The following is a 24896-nucleotide window of genomic DNA, read 5'->3' as shown; positions in this document are numbered from 1 at the left end:
CAATTCATTTTAATGGTTTTGTATATGAATGCTTTGGAAGTCTCTAGAACAAAGCCTTTTTCCCAGGAGATCTAATGCATGATTTGTGCTTCTATCAACAGTCTCTTCTAGCAAAGCGATGAAACATTTAACATCGTCAGTCCTTTTTGACAGAGGCATGGGCCAGAGAGAAACATTATAAAATGAGGGGAAGTAACAGTTAAGAGCTCCTAATGTTATGGAGATGAGCACATGCTGTTCAGGGACTTAGAAGGTCTATAGTCTTCTTTACCTCTCCTGGCCTTGGATTCAGTGAGAATTCAGAAATAACCCTGTCAGGGCTGGTTTGCCAAATGCTTGTCTGTGAAACTCGTCAAGTTCTCTTTTTCAGTAAACACAGATCTAGAATGGCATTTAATAGAGCACATACCTCTGGCCAGGCCCAACAGTCACCTCAGAGATATCACTCTAAATAAACCTCATTTGTTCATGAAGCCCTATGAAATATGGAGGGTGTCTGCAGGCTAAAGGTAAAGTTTAAACTTTTTAGGGCCACAACTATTTAATCTATGTCCTATGCAGACCTATGTCAAGCTCGAAAGATATGAAGTTATCTTTTCAACTACAGGCAGAGACCATATGTATCCATAGTCGTTCCCATAGCCAAATGTCCTGCTATAAATTCTGCCCCGGTTCAGTTATTCCACATTGGTCTTGTTTGTAGTTTTACTACAGTGTGCTAACATTTTTGAACTACAACACTATCCATGCTGCAAAAACATACCTCTTTCACAAAACTAATTATACCATCCTAGGTTACATTAAATGGATGTTAAGTTACCATAATTGAGATCAAAATGTACTTAAAACTTTAGAAGGCTGGAATTCTATATTTATTTTGCTATAGCTTTTTTGTGGAAATCTGTGAAAATGTCAAAAACATGCTCCATCTCACAAAACTTTAGTGGATTTGACCCTTTGTCCAATTTTATAAGTTCTTTCCTGGACCATTTACCATCCTTCAACCAAGTTTTGTGGAAGTCTGTTTGGTGGTTTTGGCGTAATCCAAACAAATTGAAAAACAAACCCAACAACCAACAAACAAACAGACATGGATACAAAAAATATCCTCCTTGACAGAGGTAAATATTCATGTTTAGCTCATCACCTGGTAGGGCTAACTACAGCCATTTGTGAATCTGCAGTGTGGCCTCCAATTTAAATTTCCATATGGACAGCCTTAAACAGGCCTGTATAAATCACTCTTTATGTGCTGCACTTTGTCAGGCTGTCTAAGAGCTTTGTACACAATGTATACATCTCCTGTAACCCTGTCAAGAGCTTAGTGTTAAGTCCAATAACCCTGTTTAAGTGTTTTGTGGATGGATGGTAAAGCTTTTTCCTCTCCCTCTCTTCCTCCGCTACCAAAGCTGACCAGGGGGAGGATGCAGGCGAAACCTGTGGCAAGAAAGACCTCCTCAACATCTGTGTTTATCCTCGAGCTAAAACCAACAGGCTATATTTACTCCAGTCAAACATACCCAGCACAGAGAGGAGGTAAGAGGAAAAAGATGTAGCCTGGATGTAGCCTTTGCTTCGCCCGGGAGTCTCATTCTGTCTTATAACCCAACTGAGAAGATCCTATGCACTGAGAATAACATACAGAGAAAGAGTAGCACTGTTGGCCGCATACACATTTACACGCATGCACTGTGGTTCTCTGATTCATCCTCCTTCTTGATAAGAAAACCCAGATTGGTAAACAACACCTTGAGGGAATTTGACCTCTGGAGGAGTGAGAGGAGGAAAAAACGACAGGCTCGATAGATCACCTGCCTACATAGAAAATGTTTTATAGCTGCACAAAAGGCCATAAAGCAGAGACTCATTTCAGGAAGCATGGTGTGCTCCTCTTTCTATAAATCTCTGACCTCTTGACACCGGCATACTCGCTGACTTATGGATCAGACCCTCAAGGGAGGCGAATACATCAAATAGAGTGGGGACAGGGGGCTGTAATACTGTTGGTGGTCTAATGGCGTTTCATCTTAAGCTGTACACCTGCACTCTGACTAATGCCCATGAACAACGCAGGTCTACTGAATGCACATTCAACCTGTGTTTGCCCCATTTAACATTGTCAGACTCACCAGTAAATCTCTTGAACAAAAGTAAAACTTCCTGGACATTATCACTATCTCAGTTTCTGCTGGTACATTTTTTCAGTGTTTAAATCTGCTCAACCTTCATCAGGTTCATAAACAAACATCGTCATATGACAGAATTACATAAAACTTCATTACATAATAAAATTAAATTTCTGCAGGCATGCAGGTTCTCGCCCACACGAAGCACTCTCGGTTTCTGTTTTCCTCTTCTGTCCATCTCATCAGGCAAGTCTGGTTTTGTTTAAACATCAACAACATAGATTTTATTTTTCGACAATATTCTGATCTGTATAAGATGTCTGTAAATGTAGTAGATAATATTTCATTTTAAATCTAATTAAATGCTAAATAAACTGGTTACATTTTCAGTTTATGTCTTTTTTGTCTAATTTCATTGCCTTACGTAAAGCACTGAACTGATGAAGGTGGTGTTCCAGTAAACTTGCCTCGCTTTGGATGTCTATACACATTGTTTTCAGTTTTAAATAGATCTGTGTTCAGTCTTTATAACACATAGCTATTGAGTTTTATTACTTTGCTTCTGTCAATGTCCAGGGTACCCTATATTCTCACAAATATGTACCAGTTGACTCACACATAATACTATAAAACACAAGTTCATTAAAGTGAATGAATAACCCAACTGTAATCAGGCCTGGTTGGGTTGAGGCTGTAATGATCCATTCAGAATACCACTGATACGGGTCAATGTGGCCTCACAGTGTTGGTTTGTAAGGAGCATAAACCAAAAGCATGAGGCAGCAGTAAACACAGAGAGCAGCTTGAATTATTCTTAAATATGAAACGAATGTCTAGAAAATCAGCAGACGATGGCTCTTTAACTCAAGTTCAAGACAATACTAAATGTTCACCCCCTTAAAACACACAGAGCTGTCACTATGAACCCTGACACAGACCAGATGGCATCCTTAGCCTTAGGTATCATCCTCCCTCCCTGTGGCCTATCAGGATACACCCAATAAGTGTGATGCATGTTGTTTGAACTGCCTGGATGTTTGTGTGTTCTTGCACACACTGCGAGAATACACATTTGTTCATTTCTATTAAGCTTTATTTAACAAAGACGCCTCCAAGGATTAAATCGAAACCTGGCAAGAGACGTTTTGTTCTAAAATTACAAACAGCAGGAGGCCTGCCAAGGTGTCGCGGTTGGGAAAGGAGAACTTTAACCAGAGCTGGAGCCAAATCACCATCTTTGCTGCCTTGTAAATATGGTAAGAGACCTTCTTGGAAAAACCCATCAGACAAATAAGGAATAAAGGAACGGGGGGGGGGGGGGGGGGGGGTCTAGATCTGATGAGTCACCCCCACCATGATATGACATGGTGATTCAATGATATGTTTACAGGTGAAATAACTCAGGTGTCCCATATTCAGCTCCCTTTGAAGACAGGATCCTTTGTTCCCACAGCTGTCTGCACTAAAACTACAGCATGAGTGGTAGAAAATATGAGATGCTCCTCAACATCAGACTGTGAGCAACTTTCATCTGGTACCCAGAGGAGCTGACTACAAGCTGACTGCTGGAGGGGATTCACAGCCTGTGACGTGGCTCCAAAGTTATGAAATTGGATTAGATAAGCATAGATAATGTAATATCATAATAAAAAAAGATAGAGAAGAAGAAAAGAAGAATTAAAAAGAATTAATCATCAAAATAATTGCGGTGTGATATCATCATTGCATCGCAGTGATATTCATGCTATCTCCTGTGGGTTTGCTTCATCTCTTGGAATTCACAAGCTATTGTTGCTTCCAATAAATCCATCAAAAACTGCTTGCAGGGATGCACTGCTGCATTGACTGGTTTAATATGTCATTCTGAACAACACATGTATTGCAGATGTTTTTACACAGCAATCAATTTACATGTAGAAGGGTAGAGATTTACAAAAGACAAGAAAAATGTCTATACAGTAAGAGTGTAGTGAGCAAGAGTATAGTTTGTGAAAAGTAACGTGACCTCAAAGATGGAGAACAGCGTATCTGATCCAAATATAATTGAGCATCTACAGTACATACTCAATAATTGTAGCGAGCTTTGGATTCTCCACTGACAAAACGTAGTCCATATATATTCCATATATTAGCTTCATTCTGCTTCTAACGTTTTCAAGCATCCATGCAAAGAATGTAAATGTTTTCATTTTCTCCAAACACACAGCGTCATGTAACTGAATCTCTTAGGCTGCTGCCCAGTCTCTGACAAGATGAACCCAGATTTACCATATGGAGAACCATGTCATTACTATTCAGCATGAACTTGACTGTTCAGATCTGTACTGTCTGCTTTCAAATCAGATTTGCTCGCAAGCAGAAGATCAAGTGCAGGATTCCCCCCATTGTAAAGCAAACACTGGGCAGTGCCATGCTCAACAAATACTGTTGGAGGCATTGACGGATTACTCTATGGACCTACGGAGCACTAGCTCAGGGAGGCCCTGGACCAGAACCTCAGTATGAGTGCCTGCAAATACTTTTTGTTGGAAAGTCAGTAAATTACTATAGAGACAAAGAAAAGAGACACAAAATAAGGACAAAGAGACACAAATGGACCACAGAGAGACATGAGCAGGCAAAATAAGATGTGTAACGACAGCAAAGAGATGCAGAATGAGCTAATAGAGACACAAGATGAACATAGGGATATAAAAAACAACTACAACAAGATAAAATGACCACAAAGCGACGCAGAATGATCACAAAGAGACGAGAAACAACAATTAAGAGACAGGGAAGGATCACGGAGAGACAGAAAGCCACAAAAACAACCACAAAGAGACGCCAAAAAAACCCAAACAGCCACAAAGACACATGCAAACTACTAAAACAACATCTCTTTGATTCTATGGCTCCTGCTCTTATATAGGAGGCATGGGGGGTGGGGGGGGCTTTTACATGCCTGCGCCCAGGACCCCAACGTCTCCCATTATCCGCCCGTGGTTACAGGCGTGAAAGAGGTTGGATAACCAGGTTAAGACACTTGGTCGTTCTTAGATTTTCCCTGGTGATATTTATTCCATTAGTTCCAGATGGGAGACAACAAAGAGTAAATGATGCCCGGAATATGTGCAGCGCTGCCGTGCTCTGCTGCTCAGGCACGACTGATCCATCATCCTGATCCTCGACGTGTCATTTCCTGAGGGCTTGGGAACACAGCAGCAACACGGGGGATCTCTGTGGAAGGGAGACGACACGGCGAGGCATCATCACCTCCCCGTTCAGAGCCAACACACAAACACACACACATACACACACACACACACACACACACGCTGTGCACTTGCAAAATTCTGCTGCGCGCTGTGCACACAGGTCTTTTGACAGCTCAACAGTCTCCATGCCCAAACATGCAGGGACAAGATCACCCTCCTTTTATCACCACGATTAAAACACGTTGCACAACCCATCACGTCAAACCGGTGCCATTCACAACTAATGCAAAACTCCCACCAACAAAAGAAACGTGTGCGTAAACAGCCTTTCGTTGGGCTTCATTGTCAAACAAATCTCCAGCCGAGGCAACTTCCGATTGCAGCACAACTACTCGAAATTCAAAGCGCGTCCAGGCTAACTAGCTGCGCTCCCAAACAAAGCTCCCATTGTCTGGAACTTGTAGTTTTACCGTTTGCTCTTGGCCCTCCCAACTGTGATTAACTCAGGTACGAAAGAACTACAAACCCGAAGTCTGCAAAGCACCGCGGGCATGCGCAGTCGAGCCCTGGCGACGAGGGAGGTTGTGGAATATTTCGTGGCTAATGCATTTTTGCGGGTAGCGCCGTGTTTGAGGCTGTAAATCCACTCTGTTGAATGGCCGGGGGTCGGAGCGAGGCACGGGGCCGGTGAGAGCGGCTCCGGGTCGAGCAGAGGCTGCCGGCTGAGCCGTAGTAGCGCGGCGGCTCTCCGCAGTGAGCGAAGTTGGTCGGCTCGGCGGCTCCGTGTTTGCTCGCTAACGTTTTAGTTTCGCTCGTCACTTTTCTGAATCGCCCGCACTGTTGAAAGTAAAAGAGTTGACAGAAAAACCATGAGAGCACACACACCGCTCACCTGACGCCGCTCCGCTGCTTCCGCTCGCCTCCTAATCCGTTAAATACTCCTCCAGACACCGAGGAAACACTCGCTGACCGACGGTCGACCGGCCGCTGCTCACCGAGAGAGACGCTGCCGAGAATGTTCAACAGTCAACCGACACCACGGAGGAGCTGCGCCCGCTGTCACTGCGCATGCGCCGCTCCGCTTGGTGCAACCTACTGATAGTAACAGACAGGGGGCAGCACACACTACTACTACTACTACTACTACTACTACTGTGGACATGTTTACAGTAAATACACTACATACACCATATATAGTATACACTACATACATATACAGTATATACTCTACATACAGTAAATACACTACATACACCATATATAGTATACACTACATACATATACAGTATATACACTACATACACCATATATAGTATACCCTACATACACCATATATAGTATACACTACATAAACATACAGTGTGTACACTACATACAAATATGATAAATACAATACATACGCATACAGTATATACACTTCATACACATACAGTATATATACCACATACACATATAGTGTTTAAACTAGATACATATACAGTATATATAGTAAATACAATATAAACTCAATGGGAAGTTTATAAACTCATGCAAACCTGTTATAAATCCAACCTGTCTTTTATAATGAAAGGGTTTGTGTTCAGGTGTTTTACTGTTTCTTTCCATTTTCTTCTGCTTTATACTTCTATTCCACTTTTTATATTTTGATAATTTTGGTTAAGAGTTACTTCCCTGTTCATTTTGAATTCAGATTAATATTATGAAATGCAATACATATTCCATATTAAATACTATAAACATAAATATAAGATTAGAGAAGCATTTTCTATATTTATCACATCGTCTGATCAAACTGTATGCCTCCTTACAAATTAGCCAATAGCACAACCTTGTGGTTGGTAAACATCATCAGTCCTCTGATGCCACCTGGTATCCCTCAAATTAAAACTACTAAGGGATACCTTCAGATGTTTAGTTGATGTCAAAATGCACAACACAAAAACATATCTTAAACCACACTTTTGTTGTACTTTTGTTTTGATTTGATTTTTTTGTTTCAACCATGATTGTGTTACTCAAGATGCAGATACATAGGCAACATGTGACATTTACAACTTTGTTTCTGTCTTGTCTTACAACGAAAAACCTTTACTTAACAAAAATATAATTTCGGACAAAAAACAACATTAAGAGTTAAAAAAAAATTTAAAATAAGATAAAGAGTTGTTTAAACAAAGAAATCAGCAACCTGGTGCAGGAAGACTTCCTCGAAGAGTTCGAGAGAGTCTAATCCAAATCAATTAAGAAAAGGGAAACCCACCAAGGCAGTGGCTCACTGGCTACACAGAAAGGTCGCAGCTTTGACTTCCAGCTTAGGCTGCTGTCCTGTAAAAGTGTAATCACCACAACTAACTGGAGGACTGGAGAGGAGAACAGAAATACAAAATGACTCAAACCAAAAGGAGACCATAAAGAAATACAAAACAACCACAACGAGGACTGGATTGTTGTAAAATGTTCCACGTGATCCTTTTAAAAAAGTGAGGTCTCAAAGAAAGAAGCAAAAATAACTATTAAAGAAAAGGTGGACCAAAGAAGCAAAAGGTATTTCAGATCTTATAGGTCCTGCTCAAATACAGAAAACCTGGAGAACTATGTATCAAATGATACCAACACTTAAAAACAATTTATAGGCCAATAAACCACCAGTGGAAACTCTGTATCTCACCCATTAGACACCAGGGGTCAGTACAGCTTAAAATTTGATGGTTGTGAATACTATACTGTACATTCTCTGAATAACCCAGCGATTAATTATGTAGTAAATTGCAATAAACTCCTGAGATTTTTTTTTTTTTTTACAATAAATGTACTTAGTCAATAAAGTCAGCAAGACTATTACACTGTAACATGCAGCCCAGTTGCTGATCCAAGTTCTGTGTTTATTGTTTTCTTCCTCATCAGTGTGCATCGACCATGTCATGTCACGACAATTTACAAAAACATGTGAAGCTTAAATTAAACTGTATTTTATAAAAACACAATTGTATTAGAAATTGTAAAGCTTGAAATTAAAATACAAGTACTTAAAATGTATGTTTGAATACAGTATTGGAGTAAATGTGCTTGATTACCTCCCATCACTGCTCACCATTTCCCTTCATATTTCTTTTATTATTTTTATGATGTTAGTTATATGAGCTGTCAGGATGATGTAGGTCAGCAGGCGATACCCTCGACACTACATTTCCCACAATGCACCAGCGCACTCTCGGCGTGAAGTCCTGTCTCCGCCCTGTCTCCGCCCTGCCCCCTGATCTGCACACACACGCTGGGCGGTAGTGCGCAGACGAGCCGGTTCACCGCCACCATCCATATTATTTGTACATCAACGAAAGCTAGATCCTCGGCTCGCTCGCGTCATGTGAACCGAGCACCGGCGTGTTTGGATGCGGAGTCAGTCCCCCACACACACTGACAGCTAGGTAATGTCACGCCTCACAGGAGGAGGAAGAGCCTGTTTGGATGCGATGGAGCCGCGGACAGCTGGCTGAGCAGCGGCCGCAGCGCAGGGACAACCGGGAGAGGTTCGTGTGACGCCGGATCGGGATACGGTCGCTCGGTTTCGGCCCGTGCTGGTCCTTGTTATTCGGATGCAACCACACACCCATGCGATGATATCGGTGGATAGCTCTGCTGTCAAAGTCCAGGTTCGGTTATTATAGTAAACGCGTTATAGTAAAGTGTTAGAATAAACAAAGCTGTTGTAGTGGAAGACGAAAGCTGGGACTGGATACTACAACATAGCCTATAATTAACGTTATTATTATTATGGGGTGTCGACCCGTTGATAAAGGCGACATGGAAATGGAGTGGATCTCTTCTTCATAGCATTATTACACTGTAATGCTGCTGCTGCGATGCCTCCATGCAAACCTTTACTGACTATATTCTGCGCCTTATTTCCACCGTGCGACTGTTGCTGTCGTGGACATCTAAAAATTCAATTGATTAATTGATTGGTGATCTGAAACTACAATGCGTGCAGAGAGAGCAACAGTATAACGAGCAGAGCTGTCTGCAGCATCCCTTCGCCGCTGCACAACAGTCTCTCCTCCGGTCCAGGACCCGTCTCCATCTCAAATGTAGCCCGGCAGAGGCGACTGAAGCAGGCCGCTTCTCACACACACACGCAAGCGGGTAAGCTGTGCTCAGACTCGGCTGGATGCTGGACGCGGTGCCCCTTTTCAGCTCTGTAGCGCCGGATACCTGCAGCCCTCCCAGTTCCTGCTTTCTCTAATTCCCCCCCAGCTGTCTTAAAATGGACGGGGCCTTTTGGTAGAGGCTATTCGGGGACGCTGAACCGGCTCCGTGCATGCAGGATTTAGCCCGGACCGGCTCGGGCTCGTCGGGGTGTAGTGCGAGCATCCGAGGGTTTTTCCAAACGCAGCATACTGAAGAGGAAAAACGGTTCATATTCAAAGAGATGGCAGGCGGAGGAGGTGTGTCTGCTCTGGGCTCTATGAGAAATAATGAGGACCCTTGCTCAGAGGATTTCACCCAGCTCACTCACAGACTGCTGTTTTTATTGGCCCCATAAATAGACTATATTCCATACTAAGACGAATCCTACAATCAGTGTCTCTATGGCTCTCAGAGTCAAGACACTTTAGTATCAATGGGATGAGGTTGTGTGTTTTTTAGACCAAGATGCTCAAAGCTGTAATCAACCCATATTTAGCTTTTGTTAAATTTTGCAATTTAGGGAATCCATAACAAGTATGCAACTGTTTTGTTAACTTTGGATTTGTCTCTGTGAACAGGAACTTGTCACGCCGACTATTTCTTTCCAAAGGATTTCAAGACACCTGCTGCTTCTTAGATAAACATGTATTCACATCTACTGTGAGAGCAGCTTTTTAAAGGACTCCATCGTGGAAACAATCAATGAGGTTTCCGCGGGGTTACACTCATAGATCTGCTCTGCTCAGAGTCATTGTTTGACCTGATGTACATTGTCCCTAAATGAACTTGCCTTTGGGAATACATGCTACTTACACACTGCATAGCAACAGCACAGAAGCAACCAGTGACAGGATTTGGCACAGTTTCAGCAGAGAGATGTGATGAGGGGGAGCAGTTTCGGCTCTCTGATCCTCTGATCCCTTTTCCCCCCCGCTGGTGGTCGAAGACACCTCATCTCAGTCAATGGGCTCTGTATGGATTTTGTGCCTAAGTTGACAGAGGACAGGCCGACAGCGTCAAAGAGCAGCCAGGCTGCCATGAACCCATACGGCAGAGCGAGCAGTACAGCAGCCCCCCTGTCCTGCACCAGCTGTGGGGGCTGCTGCTCCCCGCCTCCCCCCTGCCTAATCCCACCTGGGCCCCCCTCTACTACCTCCTCCTCTTCCTCCATGCCCCCGAATATGACCCCTCCGCCGCCAATGTGTCCAGCTCCAGTTGTCCAGGTGGAGAACGGCAGGAGTTGGAACTCCTCCACCATCTCTTCGTCTGGCTCCCCAGACTCTCACCCTGGTCACCGCTGTGGAGCCAACAACCCCAACCCCTACTGGACGGCAGTGTTTGACTATGAGGCCACAGCAGATGAGGAGTTAACCCTGCGGCGTGGGGACCTCCTTGAGGTTCTCTCCAAAGACTCCAAAGTGTCTGGGGATGAGGGTTGGTGGACAGGTAAGATCCAGGACAAGGTGGGTATCTTTCCAAGCAACTACGTCACGAAAGGGGATGCTGCCAGCTACCAGCAGCTGGCCGTAGGTGGACTGGTGGCAGGGGGGGTGGGTGAATGCCCCTTGGAAGTACATTTCTCTGAACTGCTCCTAGAGGAGGTGATAGGAGCTGGTGGATTTGGGAAAGTATACAAAGGAGTGTGGCTAGGAGAGGAAGTGGCTGTAAAGGCGGCTAGGCAAGACCCTGATGAGGATATCAGTGTCACAGCTGAGAGTGTGCGCCAGGAGGCCCGGCTGTTCTGGATGCTCCGGCACCCCAACATTATTTCATTGCGTGGAGTCTGTCTGAGGGAGCCCAACCTGTGCCTAGTGATGGAGTACGCCCGAGGAGGGGCTCTGAACCGGGCCCTTGCTGGAAAGAAGGTTCCTCCGAGGGTACTGGTGAACTGGGCGGTCCAGATTGCCACAGGGATGGACTACCTGCACAACCAGGCATTCGTACCAATCATCCACAGAGACCTGAAGTCCAGCAATAGTAAGTACTGCAATCAAGTGTAATTTGTCTTTACTGTAAATAAGTAATATACATTATAATATGGCATTGTTGAAGTTCTATTAGGTTTAATTATAGGGTCAAGGCTCAGAAACATCTGTAATTGTACCCACCCTCAATTCTTAGCACAGGGGCCTTGGATGGGACATTTTCAGGGGCTCTCAGCCATGTCTCAAGGTTTTTATCAGTGGTCATGAAGATGTTTAAGTTGTTAACACAAGACTCACATGACTGCAGGTGGGAGCATTTGGGTGGGAGTTTGAATTGTTATCACATGACTGCAATGTACCGGAAGGAGTACTAAAATTAAAAATAACTTGTGCAAGTTACACTTTTCAAGGTCATTACTGAACCTTCAAATATGAGGGGGATGTATAAACATATATGGTCAGTAATATCGACCCAAATATGACAAAAATTATTCAGCAAATATAGAAAATACATCTGTAGTGTCCAAGCTTTGGTATTTTCTGAAGCAATGTACACACGGTTAACAGGTTATTGTTACTGAGAAGATTGATGCCACACTCAGTTCCTATAAGCATGGTAAAGATGAACCTAAAACCTAGTATGTGACAGATTATTGTGGAGTCTAATGATCTCCTGGCTATAACTACATATTCACCACACAGATGTTGAAGGGGTATCAATGTTTTCATATAACAATTGGCAAGAAAGAGATTAACTGTTACTTCACTAAATATGATTTAAAATGCAAATAGCACAGACGAATAATTTATGGTATTTAAGATTATGGGAGAAAACCCAGATAAGATAAAGACCTTGTACAAGTAATAAATTTGTTGATAAAACAGTTGTAAAAAGGGCAATGTGTTACTTTATTGAGTAATTGTCCCACTTCTGATATTGAGCTGTTTGCAGTCTAGAGGCTTGATGTGTGGTCGCAGTTATTCCTCTGTACATTTAGTTGTGGACTGCCATATACAGTATGACAGATAAGTGGGTATAAATGTAAAAACTATAATAACCAATGGTTTTGTGAATTGACACATTGTCCTTGAATTCCAGGGCAAAAAGTGAGGGTTTAGGACCCCAGCTGAGAAACCTAAATTGAACACAGCAGATATGGCTTCAGTCCTGGAGAGCTGGTCCATCTCTGCCATCTTTTCCCCAGTCATCTCTTTCTCTGCACCTCCTCCTGCCTCTCCTCCTCCTGCCTCTCCTCCTCCTCATCCTCAAGGAGAGCAGTTCTGCTCTGCAACTCACTGTGCTATTTTTGGTCCTTTGTGCTACTTGCTGTTTAAAGACGCAGTTGCAGTTGTTGGTGCATCAAAGAAGTAATACACATTGAGCATCTTAAGTGCATTTGTGTATGCGTGTGTGTGCCGGTCAGACTGTGATGTTTATTCCCACTGAAATGAGTGATGGGGGAGGGAGTGTTCAAATATGGGTGGAGTGCGCAGGATGCTGCCTAAAGGCCTTTTAAAGAGGGAGACATCAGAAGTGAGTGGAGCTTAAACACACTCGCAGCTGATCTGCTGAAATGTTTCCTAATCTTCAGTCTCACTCTGTCTTCTTGAGTCTCCCACTTTTCAAATGTGCACACCCAGCTCCCATCTCCTCCCTGTGCGGCTCTCACTGTAATGATGAGGGATCAGATGGGTATTGGATGGCAGAGCCTTGGCAACAACACCACAACGCTGCCTTACCATGGTGACATGGGCACTGCTTCTGTGTCACTGAGTCATACAGCTGCTAGCCGCTGTCAGCTGCGGCACAAAATGTCAGTCCCCCAATTTAGAGTATTGTCTGTGTGAAAATAGCAGCTGAGGAAATGCAGGAAGGTCTCAGGAAGGGTTTGGGCCCCGTGTTCCCCCTGAACCTTAAATCTTACTAAAAATGTGTGGGTGCTAATTGTTAAGTACGCAATTATATGACTCACACTCACACTGAGGGATGTTTGCATTAGCCTGGCGATGCCCAGAAGGAGGAAGCATCAGAGGAAAGTGAGTCAGAGGAGAGAAGTAGCGAGTGAAAGGATTGTGAGAATAACAGGGTGAAGAATAGATCAGGTTGTTGGGAGAAAATAAGCTCGGGGAGCAGAGCGGAGATGTATGAAGCCAGAGAGGAGACTGATGGGAAAGAACAAGAGAAGCAGAGCGTGGGGGATAAACAGCGGTTCATGTCAGTTTAGGATTACACCTCAGCTCATTGTCCAGGTGCGCTGGTCTCAGGTATCCTCTTCAAACTGCCGACCACTTGGCATCAGTGTGGTTACAGAGCAGGCCCCCAAGCTCCTCCTCTGTCTTCCATCAGCCGGCTCCTTCGCTCAGTAAACAGCCTTTATTGTCCCCCTAAGAAATTCATCACTGCAAAACATGACACTGCTGCTGTCACAGTGAGCATGTGTTTGAAGCTTTAACAAACATTTTTACAACTCAGTAGATTTATTTTTGACTTGCTCCGATGCTTTCTTCTAAAATTATCCCATCCCCAGTTGACATTTTTCAAGGTGTGTCTGCAGCGAGCACGTGTGATTCAGTGTTTTAACCTGGTGAGTGTTGCTCACAGCGGGGAGTAACTGAGGCAGTTTGTGTAACGGGGGAATAATCTGATTACGATGACCTCCTTAGACTGATGTCACAGCATGTTTGTGGGTTGGCAGGTCACTGGCCCCGTGGACATGCCTTACCTGTCACTCTGATCCTGGATCAGCCTCCAGTTTCTCAAAGCATAGGGCACCGGTTATCCTGGATGGCTCATTTGACACATGGGATTAAAGCTAGCAGAGTGGATCACTGTAGACATAACAGATACAGTGTAGTGATATGAGATTGAGACAAGGCCTGCCATTGTCATCATTGATTAATCTGATTGATCAGTCACTGAGCTGGTGAATAAGGTCAGAGTTGACATGTGTTTGTTTGATCAGCAACCTGAAAGATTTTCAGTTTATTGTCATAAAATACTAGAAGATGAAACCAATGCATTTGTTTTGCTTATGAAACAACCTCGCAATCACATCTACAGACCCCAATTGGACTTTGGGAAGATGGAGTACCCGGAGAAAACCTATACAGACATAGGGAGAACATACCATCATAGCCCAATAGCCTAAATTATCTTTTCATAATTTTAATAATGCTTAACAATTATTTACTACAATTACCTTATCCTCAAGTGACTTATATAGATGAATAAATAAATGTAACCAATTTATTTGCAGCCATTCTCCAAATAAATAACACTTTGAAAGCACCAAGAGTCATCATGATAATTGGCTTTGTTTGTATTTCTCAACCTGAAATATCTCTGACTGTAGTCATCCATGACTCAGCTCCACTTGGAAAAGTTTATGACTGGTTACTTATTTGTTTGGGAATTTTAGCTTTAATTGGACAGAGACATGGATGATGGGTATGTGGGAAAAGTGAATTTGGATTTAATTTAATTTTACAGATCGCACAGTTAATGATCAATTCAAATTCCAACTTTAATCCTGAATAAGCTGTGTAGTAACAACAAATCAAACACAGAAATCACTTTGAGCTGAACAGGTCCTTCCTGAGCTTGAAAACAGCAGTCGTCCAAAAAGCCTCAAGTCAAGGTTGATTATGTTTTTCTGGATCTTTCAACCATTAAGACTGAGTCATGTTTTTTAAATTCTCTGAGAGCCATTGATGCTTCATGTGGAGCTCTGTAGAGGCAGAGTGTCAGCTGCAGGTAAGACGATCCAGGTGAGACGATCACCTGTTGCCAACAACAACCAAACCGGTCCATATGTACCTGTAGCCTGACACTGACTCACTTAGGACATTCATGTACATACAAAATATAACCTATGTTTGTCCTGTTTGAAAACATGTCTCCACCTTTATTATTTAGTTATTAAAACAAATTAATGTGTATATTTGATGTAGTTTTATTGCCCAAGATAAAGGTTTCTGTGATGTTAATGGGCAATGCAGAGGCTAATAGACCCACACAATAAAGACTGAGTGAGGTTGACATTATCTGCTGTTTTGACTGCCGCAGCTTCAAATGGAAGCCATGTTTACACAGTCAACACTCATCTGAATAGTGGGAGTGATGTATCTTGAAGCAGGCTCACCAAGTGTGCTGTAAACTCCCAGTGTTGACAAAGCAGGAAAAGACAAATTAATTTAGTGAAACTATCATTCACTAGGCCTGCTTTGTATTTCTGTTAGTCGATGTTTGAAAGTTGTGACCATAACATCAGCGGCAGCATTGTGAGTGGCGTAATAGCTACTTAACAGATTAGCAAGGCAAGATATGGTCATATAGTGACTGTCACTGAAAAGCCTGCATCTGGCCGTACGTGTGAGAATCTAAGAGTGAGTCTGTTGAGGAAAGGATTAGAGCGGTGGCCAGTGCTGGCTGCTAATCCCCCAGAGAGACGCCGCAGTGGAGGCCTAGACTGTGACTAACTGGACTAGTGCGAGTTAGCAATGGGAGGAATGGGGCACCAATAGAGGAGAAGAGACCAGTATTGTGTATTTGAGAAATGATATGTATGGATATGGCTTTTGAAGGCATCATTTTATATAAAATAACTATATAAATTTAGAAACTGTGATGATTTAGACTAAATAACCAATTTATATTAAATTTGGTAATCAGTAGTAAAGGGATAGTTCACCGAAAAAATTAAAAATCACTCATCATCTACTCACCACTATGCTCATGAAGGGCTGGGTGAAGTGTTTGAGATTACAAAACACTGAAGTAAACAGTGTTGCAGCTGAATCCGATATAATTGAAGTAAATGGTGACTTATACTTATACTTATCCCAATCTTTAGTAGTTTCAGGGGTAAACATTATTGCAACCGAAACTGATACAATTGAAGTATATACTTCAGATGAAATAAAACAACAGAAAAACATAACAAGCCTCCATACTGCTCGTGTGATGCCATCCAGGTGTCCGCAAGCCCGACATTCATATTTGACTTGGAATGGTATTATTTACACTGTGTTTTAAAGTCTAAAAGTCCTCTGATAACGTCCTCCGAGGTGCATTCACACACCCTTCGGGCACACCATCGTGTGGCTACGTCCTCTAGTTTAGCCACTTCCGGCAGAGGACATATAGCCTCAAAACACAGTGTAAATGGCGTAGTTTCAAGTCGAACATGAATGTCGGGGCTTGCGGACACTTGGATGACATCACACGAGCAGCATGGAGGCAGGCTATGTATTTTCTGTTGTTTTATAACGTCTGAATAAGAGGTTGCCTGGGCTAAAACACTGTTTACCCCTGAAACTCATAAAGCGTTTTGTGGACTCAAACAGTTCACCCACCCCTCCATCGGCATAGTGATGAGTATATAATAGGTGAATTTTCATTTTCAGTGAACTATCCCTTTAAGAAACATTGATAAAGCAGCTGAACTGTATGTTCTCAATACTTTGTTCCGTTCTGACAATTGAGCAACTCTGGTCTCATACTTTCTGCCTCTGAAGGCTCCTTTTTTTTAACTGTGACAAATGTGAACGATGACAGACAGTTTAACTCTGTTTCTGTTCAAAAATGTGCAACTGATGTTACATTAGTTTGGTTTGTTCTCAGCAGCATCTGTAGTTCTTCTTCTCAGGCTACCACCATTCAAGACAGCCAACCTGAGAGGCAAAGCCCAGGGCAAAACATGTCAAAACAGTTTTTGTACCACCACATTTAAATCAACTGTGGGATCGTGTCTATTTAGATTTTGGCAGCAGGAGGAAACGGTTACAGTTATTCTATGTGAAGCTTTAAAAATAGAGAATTGAAGGACATGGTTATTTCTGTGTTGTATTGGAGGCGTTTGAGGCTCAGTGCATGTGCAGTGAGTGCGTTCAGTGGGCCTGAGTGTGTATGGAGGTTGGACAGCAGGACATGCTGGTGCTGGGGCAGAGAACCACACTCCTACCAACATATACACACACAGAGACACACAGTCATGCTAACGCTGCAACAGAGCAACAATGACCCCATTCTCACACAGCAGCCCAAGACAGAGCGAGAGCAGTGACTCCTGCCATTGTGCGCCAATGGCAGGAGTCACTGCAGGGGGGATGGGGATTGGGGGGGGTGGTGGTGACTGATGGGAGATATCGAGGCAGTGAGGGGCAACTGTAGGCTGTGAATGACAGAGCAATGGATGGATGGAAGCAAGGCAGGATGGGTAGAGGAGGAGGGAATGTGCTGGCTGCAGAGAAACCCCTGGAGGCTCAGCTAGGAGAGGGAATGGAGAGATAGATGGGGGAGGGAGGGAGGGAGGAAGGGAGGAAGGAAGGCAAGTTTGAGAGGAGGTCAAACCATTCTTCTTTCTCAGCTACAGATTAAGGTTAACATCCATGATGGAGTGGAGGCGGCACTTTCACTATCTGCGTCCGTCTGTACTGAAGGCCTCATTACACCAATAGTGTCAAATACACATATATAACAGTATAACAACCATATGATGACGTGCAATAAGTAATAGTCTGATCACTATACACTTTGTTGCTGATGAAAACCTCAGATATTATATAGAGAGATTAGTATGTTGCCACAGTCACTGTGAGATTGTTATCATGCTGACAGTAGGATTTGGCTCAAAGTCCATCCTCACAGAGCTGCTAGTGTGGCTGCAGAAATCTTTCCCAGAATGCAGCGATTAGAAAAGCAATAACCATAGAGCAGTAATATTTTATGTTTGTCTGGGAGTGGATTGTTGTATTTTTCTTATTTTGGCACAATTCATTCAGAACAGACTTCTCGTGTCATTTTAAGAATCTCTCCTGCTGCTCCGACAGCTTCTAATATCAAATATTTGTAAACATCAGGTTTTGGTGTCACTCCCCAATTAACAATTCACCAGCATTTCTTTTAAGACCCAGTTTTATTCTTACAGTTCCCTCAATAAACCAGAATTAAATGCTGCCTTTAGATATATTATACAGTACAGTACATTATAGTGAGTAAGACCTGATTTGACTGTTTCTTGACTTGTTATCTCCATTTACTTACAAGCTGCACCCATATTAAAATGTAGCCGACTTTCTGGAAGGTTATCAAAGATATGCAGGGTAGTGGAGAGAATCAGTTACTGCAGTTGACTCAGCCATGTTGGTGCAGGTGGAAGGGACATTGCAGGACTTGATCAGAAACTAACTCCAGTTTAGAGGAGGATTGTCCGATGGCCTTTCAGTCACACCGCTGACAGATGTCTGAATCACCTCGCTGACAAAAAAAGAAACAGCGCTGATGTTCAGTCTGTCTCAGTGAGCGACAGCTGCAGTGACACCCGTCAATGGCTAGGCTGCATGATAATGAATACACACACACACAACAATTTTCTCCCATAGTCAATAAAAAGTTGATTTGAGGCCAGTCAACAGTAATGACTTCCTGCTCTGTTTACGGTTCTGCAGCTCAGACTCCCTGTGGACCTGCCAAACATACTGACACACATTTACATGTCCTCATGCTGCATGTTGTTGTGCATCAGGAATCTCATTTACAGTTACAAACACAACACATTGATCTAGATTTGCAACATACACACCAGACACATGTACATGGACACCAGTATTCTGCTCTCAACCAGCCATGAGAACAGCATTTTCTGATTACCCTAAAATGGGTCATATACACAATAATCCAATTAAGACATGTGGGGTATTCAGACTATAGTCATATAATGTTGACATGTATAAAAAACTGCATTAGAACGTCATATTGCAGTTGTCACAGCATTTTGCGACATTAACATACAACTGTTAGCCACTGCTTGATGACACATGCGCTGGATTTCAATGTAAACAAGTTGTAAAATGTGATGTAAAGATTATAATCAAAATAATGTCTCATTCAGAATAATGTCAATAACTGTCTTCTTCAGATCACTGTTCAGATGTTCATGAATGTTTTATCACATTTATCAGTGGTGGATAGTAACTGATTAGATTTACTCAAGTATTGTTCTTACAACTTTGAGGTACTTATACTTGACTTAGTTATTTGCATTTATGATGATTTTACTTTTACATCATGATTTGTAATATAATCAACAAGTAATATGATTAAGATGATTCTTATGGGTTTAGATGAGACTTTCTGATCCCCAGGAGAGTAATTAACAAACCACTCATCAGTAAATAAAGTTATTACTTTTATTTTGTAATTATTATGGTCTAAGGGAGGTGGGGTAAGAGGGCCTTCACTGGGTCATGACCCACCCCTCCACAAAATGTCATAGAAATGTGTTCAGTAGTTTTTGAGTAATCCTGCAGACAGACAGAAATGAAAACATAACCTCCTGTGCTCTATTTATAAATTATAAATACTTCTTTCACCACTTTACACGATTGCATGCAAACATGCTGCACACCACTGGGTTATATAATTGTGCTGTATTTGCATAAAGCTGGAACATCTTACTGCCTCCAGTCAGGCTGTATCTTTCCTCAGCATCGCCTCAAACTCACCTCAGTTAGTGGAGAGAAGCGACGGCACGAGAGGTCGTCTGAAATTAAAGTCTAGGTAACTCGAGGGAAAAAAAAATGTATGGAGATCAACAGGAACAGATTTAGATGTAGATATCAATTGACTTTAGCTTTCAGAGTTTTTAATGAATGTTCTGCAGACGGGTTAACACAGTGTCACTATTTGTTTCTGACAGTTAGAAAAGCACATGGGGGCGACGCTATACATTTCAGCAGACAAAGTGCTAAACACAGTCATACACGCGCTTCCATTGGAACCTCCTGGGCTGCTGTATGTGCAGTGGCTGTCAGAGGGTCATTGTTGTTTGCCAGCAGCCTGGCACGGAGAGTGGGCAGCCAGGCCAAGCAGAGAAGGCACTGGGTGTCCCCCGAGCCAAAGGTCCTTCACCCACTTTCATGGTAGAGTCGAGCAGAGGACACTTGAGTCAGACAACAGACAGTAGACTGCATGTTTGGAGTGTGTGAATACAAGAGTCGCTCCTAGAACATGATGTTGTATTCAATGTGGACTTTCACCACTGGAGGGATTTGACGTGTTAACATGTTGTCGTTTAGTGCATATGAGTTAGTTCAGAGACACTGAGAGTATGAATATTAGATGAGCTAAAAACACATGGAACAGACAAAGACTGCTCAGTTTTATGATGCTTTCTTGTTTTATTGATCAGATATTTTATAGACTGAGGAACAGTCTGTCTGTCCATATGTCTGCCCACACGTCCTCCCCATTTTAAATAAAGTGTTGCAATGACTGAATTTACAATGGAAGGTTAAATGATGATGATGATGATTTTGATGAAGAACCAAAACACAGTTTTCTCAAAACACAGCATTTTCCTTTTTATATACAGATGGATGGAAGAATGGATAAATAGATAGATAGCTAGATAGCTAGATAGATTTACTTTATTGAGCCTTCATCAGAGCATGATACTCAGCAACCTAAATTTGATAATGCTTTATGACAAAACTACACATTTCTCATTCTCATTAGTTTTCATTAATGGCCTTTGCACATCAACATTGATGCGAATAAACGTCATGAAATGGCAAATGATTAAGCAAATTTTTAAGAAATGATTTAACATATTATATCCTTATATTAATATAAGGATGAGTAATTACATGAAATGAATATGTCTTGTATGCAAAGACCTTTAGTCCAGGAAAGTGCTGAATATCTGAAATTGTACGATTCAGAGTTGTGGTTCACATGAAAACTATTTGGGCCGTTTGCAACTAAAGGAGTCATGAAATTCCCACAGTAGAAGTACATTTTTCATCCCACTTACACACACACACACACTTATAGATATGCACTCCATGGAAAAAGAGTGCAGAGAAAGCCGCTTCATTTAATACCAGCGTCTCCTCTGCCTGGTCACACGAATCTGGCAGCTGCGTTTGTGTGGAGACAAAGTGAATGGCTGCAGGGTGAAACTGTGCCACTGTGTGGCTCAGGATTAGAGCCGTGATGGCCTGTGGTTGTACAAGTCAAGCCAAGCCGGGGTATCCATGACATGGGAGCATACACACACTACAACCTCGGTATCAAAGTACGGAGGAGCGGCAATAAACCTGGTGATTGCATATGGGTTTAATTGAGAGTTGTTTATGTGCTGGCAGGCTCAGAATGCAGCTGATGAGTTCATTTAAAGTTTTATCTGTGGAGCTGATTCTCTACTGAGACTCTTTTATGGTTTAGATCATAAAACACAATGAAACTGGATGTTTTAATAGAGGAACAGTTCTGTCTTTACTGTAACTATGATAGATTTTGAGAGTGAGAGAAAGAAAGAAAGAAAGAAAGAAGAGAGTAAAAGGAGGAAAGAAGGAAGGAAGAAATAAAATAGAAGGGAAGGGATGAATTAATGAATTGGAGGACTGAAGGAAAGAAAGAAATAAGAAAGGAAGGGAGTGAAAGATAGAAAAAATGGATTAAGGAAGATTGAGAGACAAAGAAAGAAACCAAATAGTGTGAAAGATAAGAAGGAACAGAGTGAAAGACAAAGAGAGAAATAAAGAAAGATGGAGAGAGCTATTGAAGATATCTGGTATGTGCTGCCAGGAAAATTAACAAAAGCTCTCCCTCCAGTCATTTCCCTTCACCTCAATCAACCTGAATCTTTTCATCCTCTCATTCATTATTTCTCTCACTCTCATCGTTCTCGTGCCTCCTCTTCTCCGTGTGTCTTGTCTTTTCTTACCCTCTCACGACCCCCTTTTTCAGGCTGCATCTTCCCAATATTTCATTTTCCTCCTCTGCCCTCATTTCTGCCGCTCTCGTCTCTCTTGTCATCTCTGTCCCTCTCTTTCCTCCACATCATCTTCTGTCTCCCCTCCCCCATCTCTCATCATCAGACTCTCCCCTCCACCACCACCACCACCTCCTCATCCCACATTACATACACACAATCTCTTCACCTCTCAGTTACTCCATGTTTTTTTTTTTTTTTTTGACTCCCATCCACCCTCATGGTTTCTTCTTCCATTTCTTCTCCCTGGTGTGTTGTGATGGTAGCCAGGCTGGCGACAGCTGCAACAGCAGACAGTCAGGCAGTGGGCGCTGGCGGGAGGGTAAGTGGGGATGACAATGGGGGGGGGGGGGGGGGGGGGCAGAGATGATGAGGCCGTCATAAAGCAGTAGGGTTGAAGAGGGTTTTTACTTTTTTGTTGGCAGAGGTTTTAATCTTTGATGGAACAGAAACGAATATGTCGAGGCCTGCGGGGTGAAGGGGGGAAGCAGGGACTGGCAGCTCAGACTCCCATGGGCCTGAATCTCATCTGTGTTGATGCACCATCATCTGGCTGCCGTGTCAGTCACGCTGCTGTATTCATCTGTCACACTGACGGGCTCTGAGACAGACGGCTGGAACCGGCACTGAGGCGCTGGTGTTGCACCTGAACAACCAGCAGCTCTCCAGGAGCAGGGAGATGTTGGGGGGAGGTGTGAAGGGGAGAGTCTGTCTGTGGTTTGTTGGAACGTTGGACCTGATTCGCTGACTAGGCGCCGTGGTAACAGCTGTTCCACCCTGCAGGCTACACCTGTTTCTGGATGAAGGGCAGGAGGCGGAGCAAAAAGAGACAATGGGGTTGTTCTTTCAAGTTTGAATATCTAGTTTTTATTTTCAGTGGACTTCAGATCTTGAATGAATGTATGAGTTTGCCTTTCACATATGAAACACAGCTGGAGATTATCTGGTTCAGAAGAGTTTAGGAAAGTTTCTTGAACATGCAGGTGAGGAATGGCCCCTGTAGTACATGAAGGAGGCAGGACATGACGTTCACTGTGGAAAACACAGTCCGTGCAAGGTGTTTAAGTATTTCCGCGTCAGTCTTTACCATCAAAAGTCTTTCCAAGTTCACATCTTTGTGTGGGTCTATGTCTTCTCCTTTTCAACCTGAGATATTTGAATGCTCTCAGTTTTGCCTCTGTCGCGTGTTTGAAATGTCATCGACTTGCTCGCTGTGAATTTCCAAATATTCTCCTGCTGTATTTTGTCATGGGCTCGCTCTGACATTTTTTGGACATTTTGTTTTGTACAAGTTCTGGAAGATTTCTTACGCAAATCACTCAGACATTTGCTTTCTCACATACAGCCCCTCTGGAACATTTTAGGAAAACATCTGGACTTAAGTGCATGTTTGAAAGCAGCTTCAGTGATGGACTTGATCTTTTCATCAGATATAAAGACGTAGTTGGTGAACACATCTCACAAACTAGTCCCGACAGACCATAATCTGACCCCAGCAGACCCTCCCATGTTAATGAAGACATCACACACATGGTTTCACAGTGTGAGCAGCGTAACTCACCATGACTGATTTTAACGTGTGAAGCTAAGAGAGATTAAAAAGGTCGTCATAGGGGCATAGAGGTGTCTCTGCTCTGAGTCTCCTCCTTCTACGGCCTCTGCCTTTGTTGTCATAACAACAAGTTAATGACCCAGCAGATTGAACTGTTCTGTAACCAAAACAACACAAACAGTGAAAGTTACCCGGTGAATCTTTGTGTGTGTCCCTCTGTGTTCATGGTAAGTAAGAATAGCTGAGTGAAATCAGGTCACGTACAGATGCTCTGTATTTGTGAAGGTCTGCATCTCTCAGCACAAGCACCAGAAAGTCACCAGCTTCTGACCCAGAATCAGATTCGAACCACAGTGTAAATTTTTCCTCACATATATTGCGTTGTGATATGACAATAATATATTTAATTTAAAACTGAGAAAAGAAATCACAAAGAGAATCTACTTAACATACTTTGCTGACGACTTCTAGGTCATTGTAAGCTGAAAACGACTGAAATCAGCAAATAAGATCCTCATTTCTCCTCAAAATTAGCTTCATGAATGCACCACCCCGTCATTTAACCACATCCTGTCTGTAAAGTGGGAGGTTGAAGAGCAGAGGAAAGAAAACTGTAAGTAGCTTCGAGCCCTGACTGGTTGAACCAGCTACTGATCAGCTGATGGGAGCAGGTAGATCTGTCAGCTGACTGCTCAGGTGAGGCCTGAGGCTGCGACAGCTGATTACATGTTCTTTCAGCAGGTATCGTTGATTACTTAAGGCAGCACAGAGATAACAGCTCTGTGGCTCAGAGGAGAGACACTGTGAAAGCAATCATAAACAGTTTTTCTTTTATTTGATCAGTCTACAACTACTAGTTTTATGAAAACAACAAACTGTGGCTCAGTGTTTCTTTACTGTTCTGTCTAGTCATTTACAGTGTGTTATAAAGTTATTTTGACTTCTTTCCCGTAAAGACTGCTTAAAAAATGGTTAAAGATTAGAATAAAAGGCATCAGACTACATTTTCATTCAGTAAACTGCATATTATGCGTAATATTTTCAATGTATTTTCCTGTATTTTAAGCTTTATTTAAAGAAGGGAAACACAGAGATGCAACAAAAGTCAATTCCAGTTGTCAACTGGATCATTT

The 24896-nt window shown here is 42.6% G+C and overlaps 2 protein-coding genes across 3 annotated transcripts in view; one reads left to right on the top strand and one right to left on the bottom strand.

The window, feature by feature from the left end:
• The window catches only part of sipa1l3 (signal-induced proliferation-associated 1 like 3), a 68370-nt gene extending 61993 nt beyond the window's left edge, over nucleotides 1-6377 (bottom strand). The window contains exon 1 of one of the 2 annotated variants that reach the window (XM_069534328.1): nucleotides 6216-6377. The gene's annotated coding sequence lies outside the window, so the exon portion shown is untranslated. Of the gene's footprint in view, nucleotides 1-6208 lie in introns of both variants that reach the window. The other variant, XM_069534329.1, reaches the window with a different exon arrangement.
• Nucleotides 6378-8618: 2241 nt separating this feature from the next.
• map3k10 (mitogen-activated protein kinase kinase kinase 10) overlaps nucleotides 8619-24896 on the top strand; it is a 30439-nt gene continuing 14161 nt past the window's right edge. Inside the window, exon 1 of the mRNA XM_020088619.2 lies at nucleotides 8619-11485. Within this exon, the coding sequence (XP_019944178.1) occupies nucleotides 10483-11485 (1003 nt within the window). The 5' untranslated portion in view covers nucleotides 8619-10482. The remainder of the gene's footprint in view (nucleotides 11486-24896) is intronic.

This window comes from Paralichthys olivaceus, chromosome 11, assembly GCF_024713975.1.
Source record: "Paralichthys olivaceus isolate ysfri-2021 chromosome 11, ASM2471397v2, whole genome shotgun sequence".
Taxonomy (NCBI): domain Eukaryota; kingdom Metazoa; phylum Chordata; class Actinopteri; order Pleuronectiformes; family Paralichthyidae; genus Paralichthys; species Paralichthys olivaceus.
This window is presented reverse-complemented; position numbering and strand designations above follow the sequence as displayed.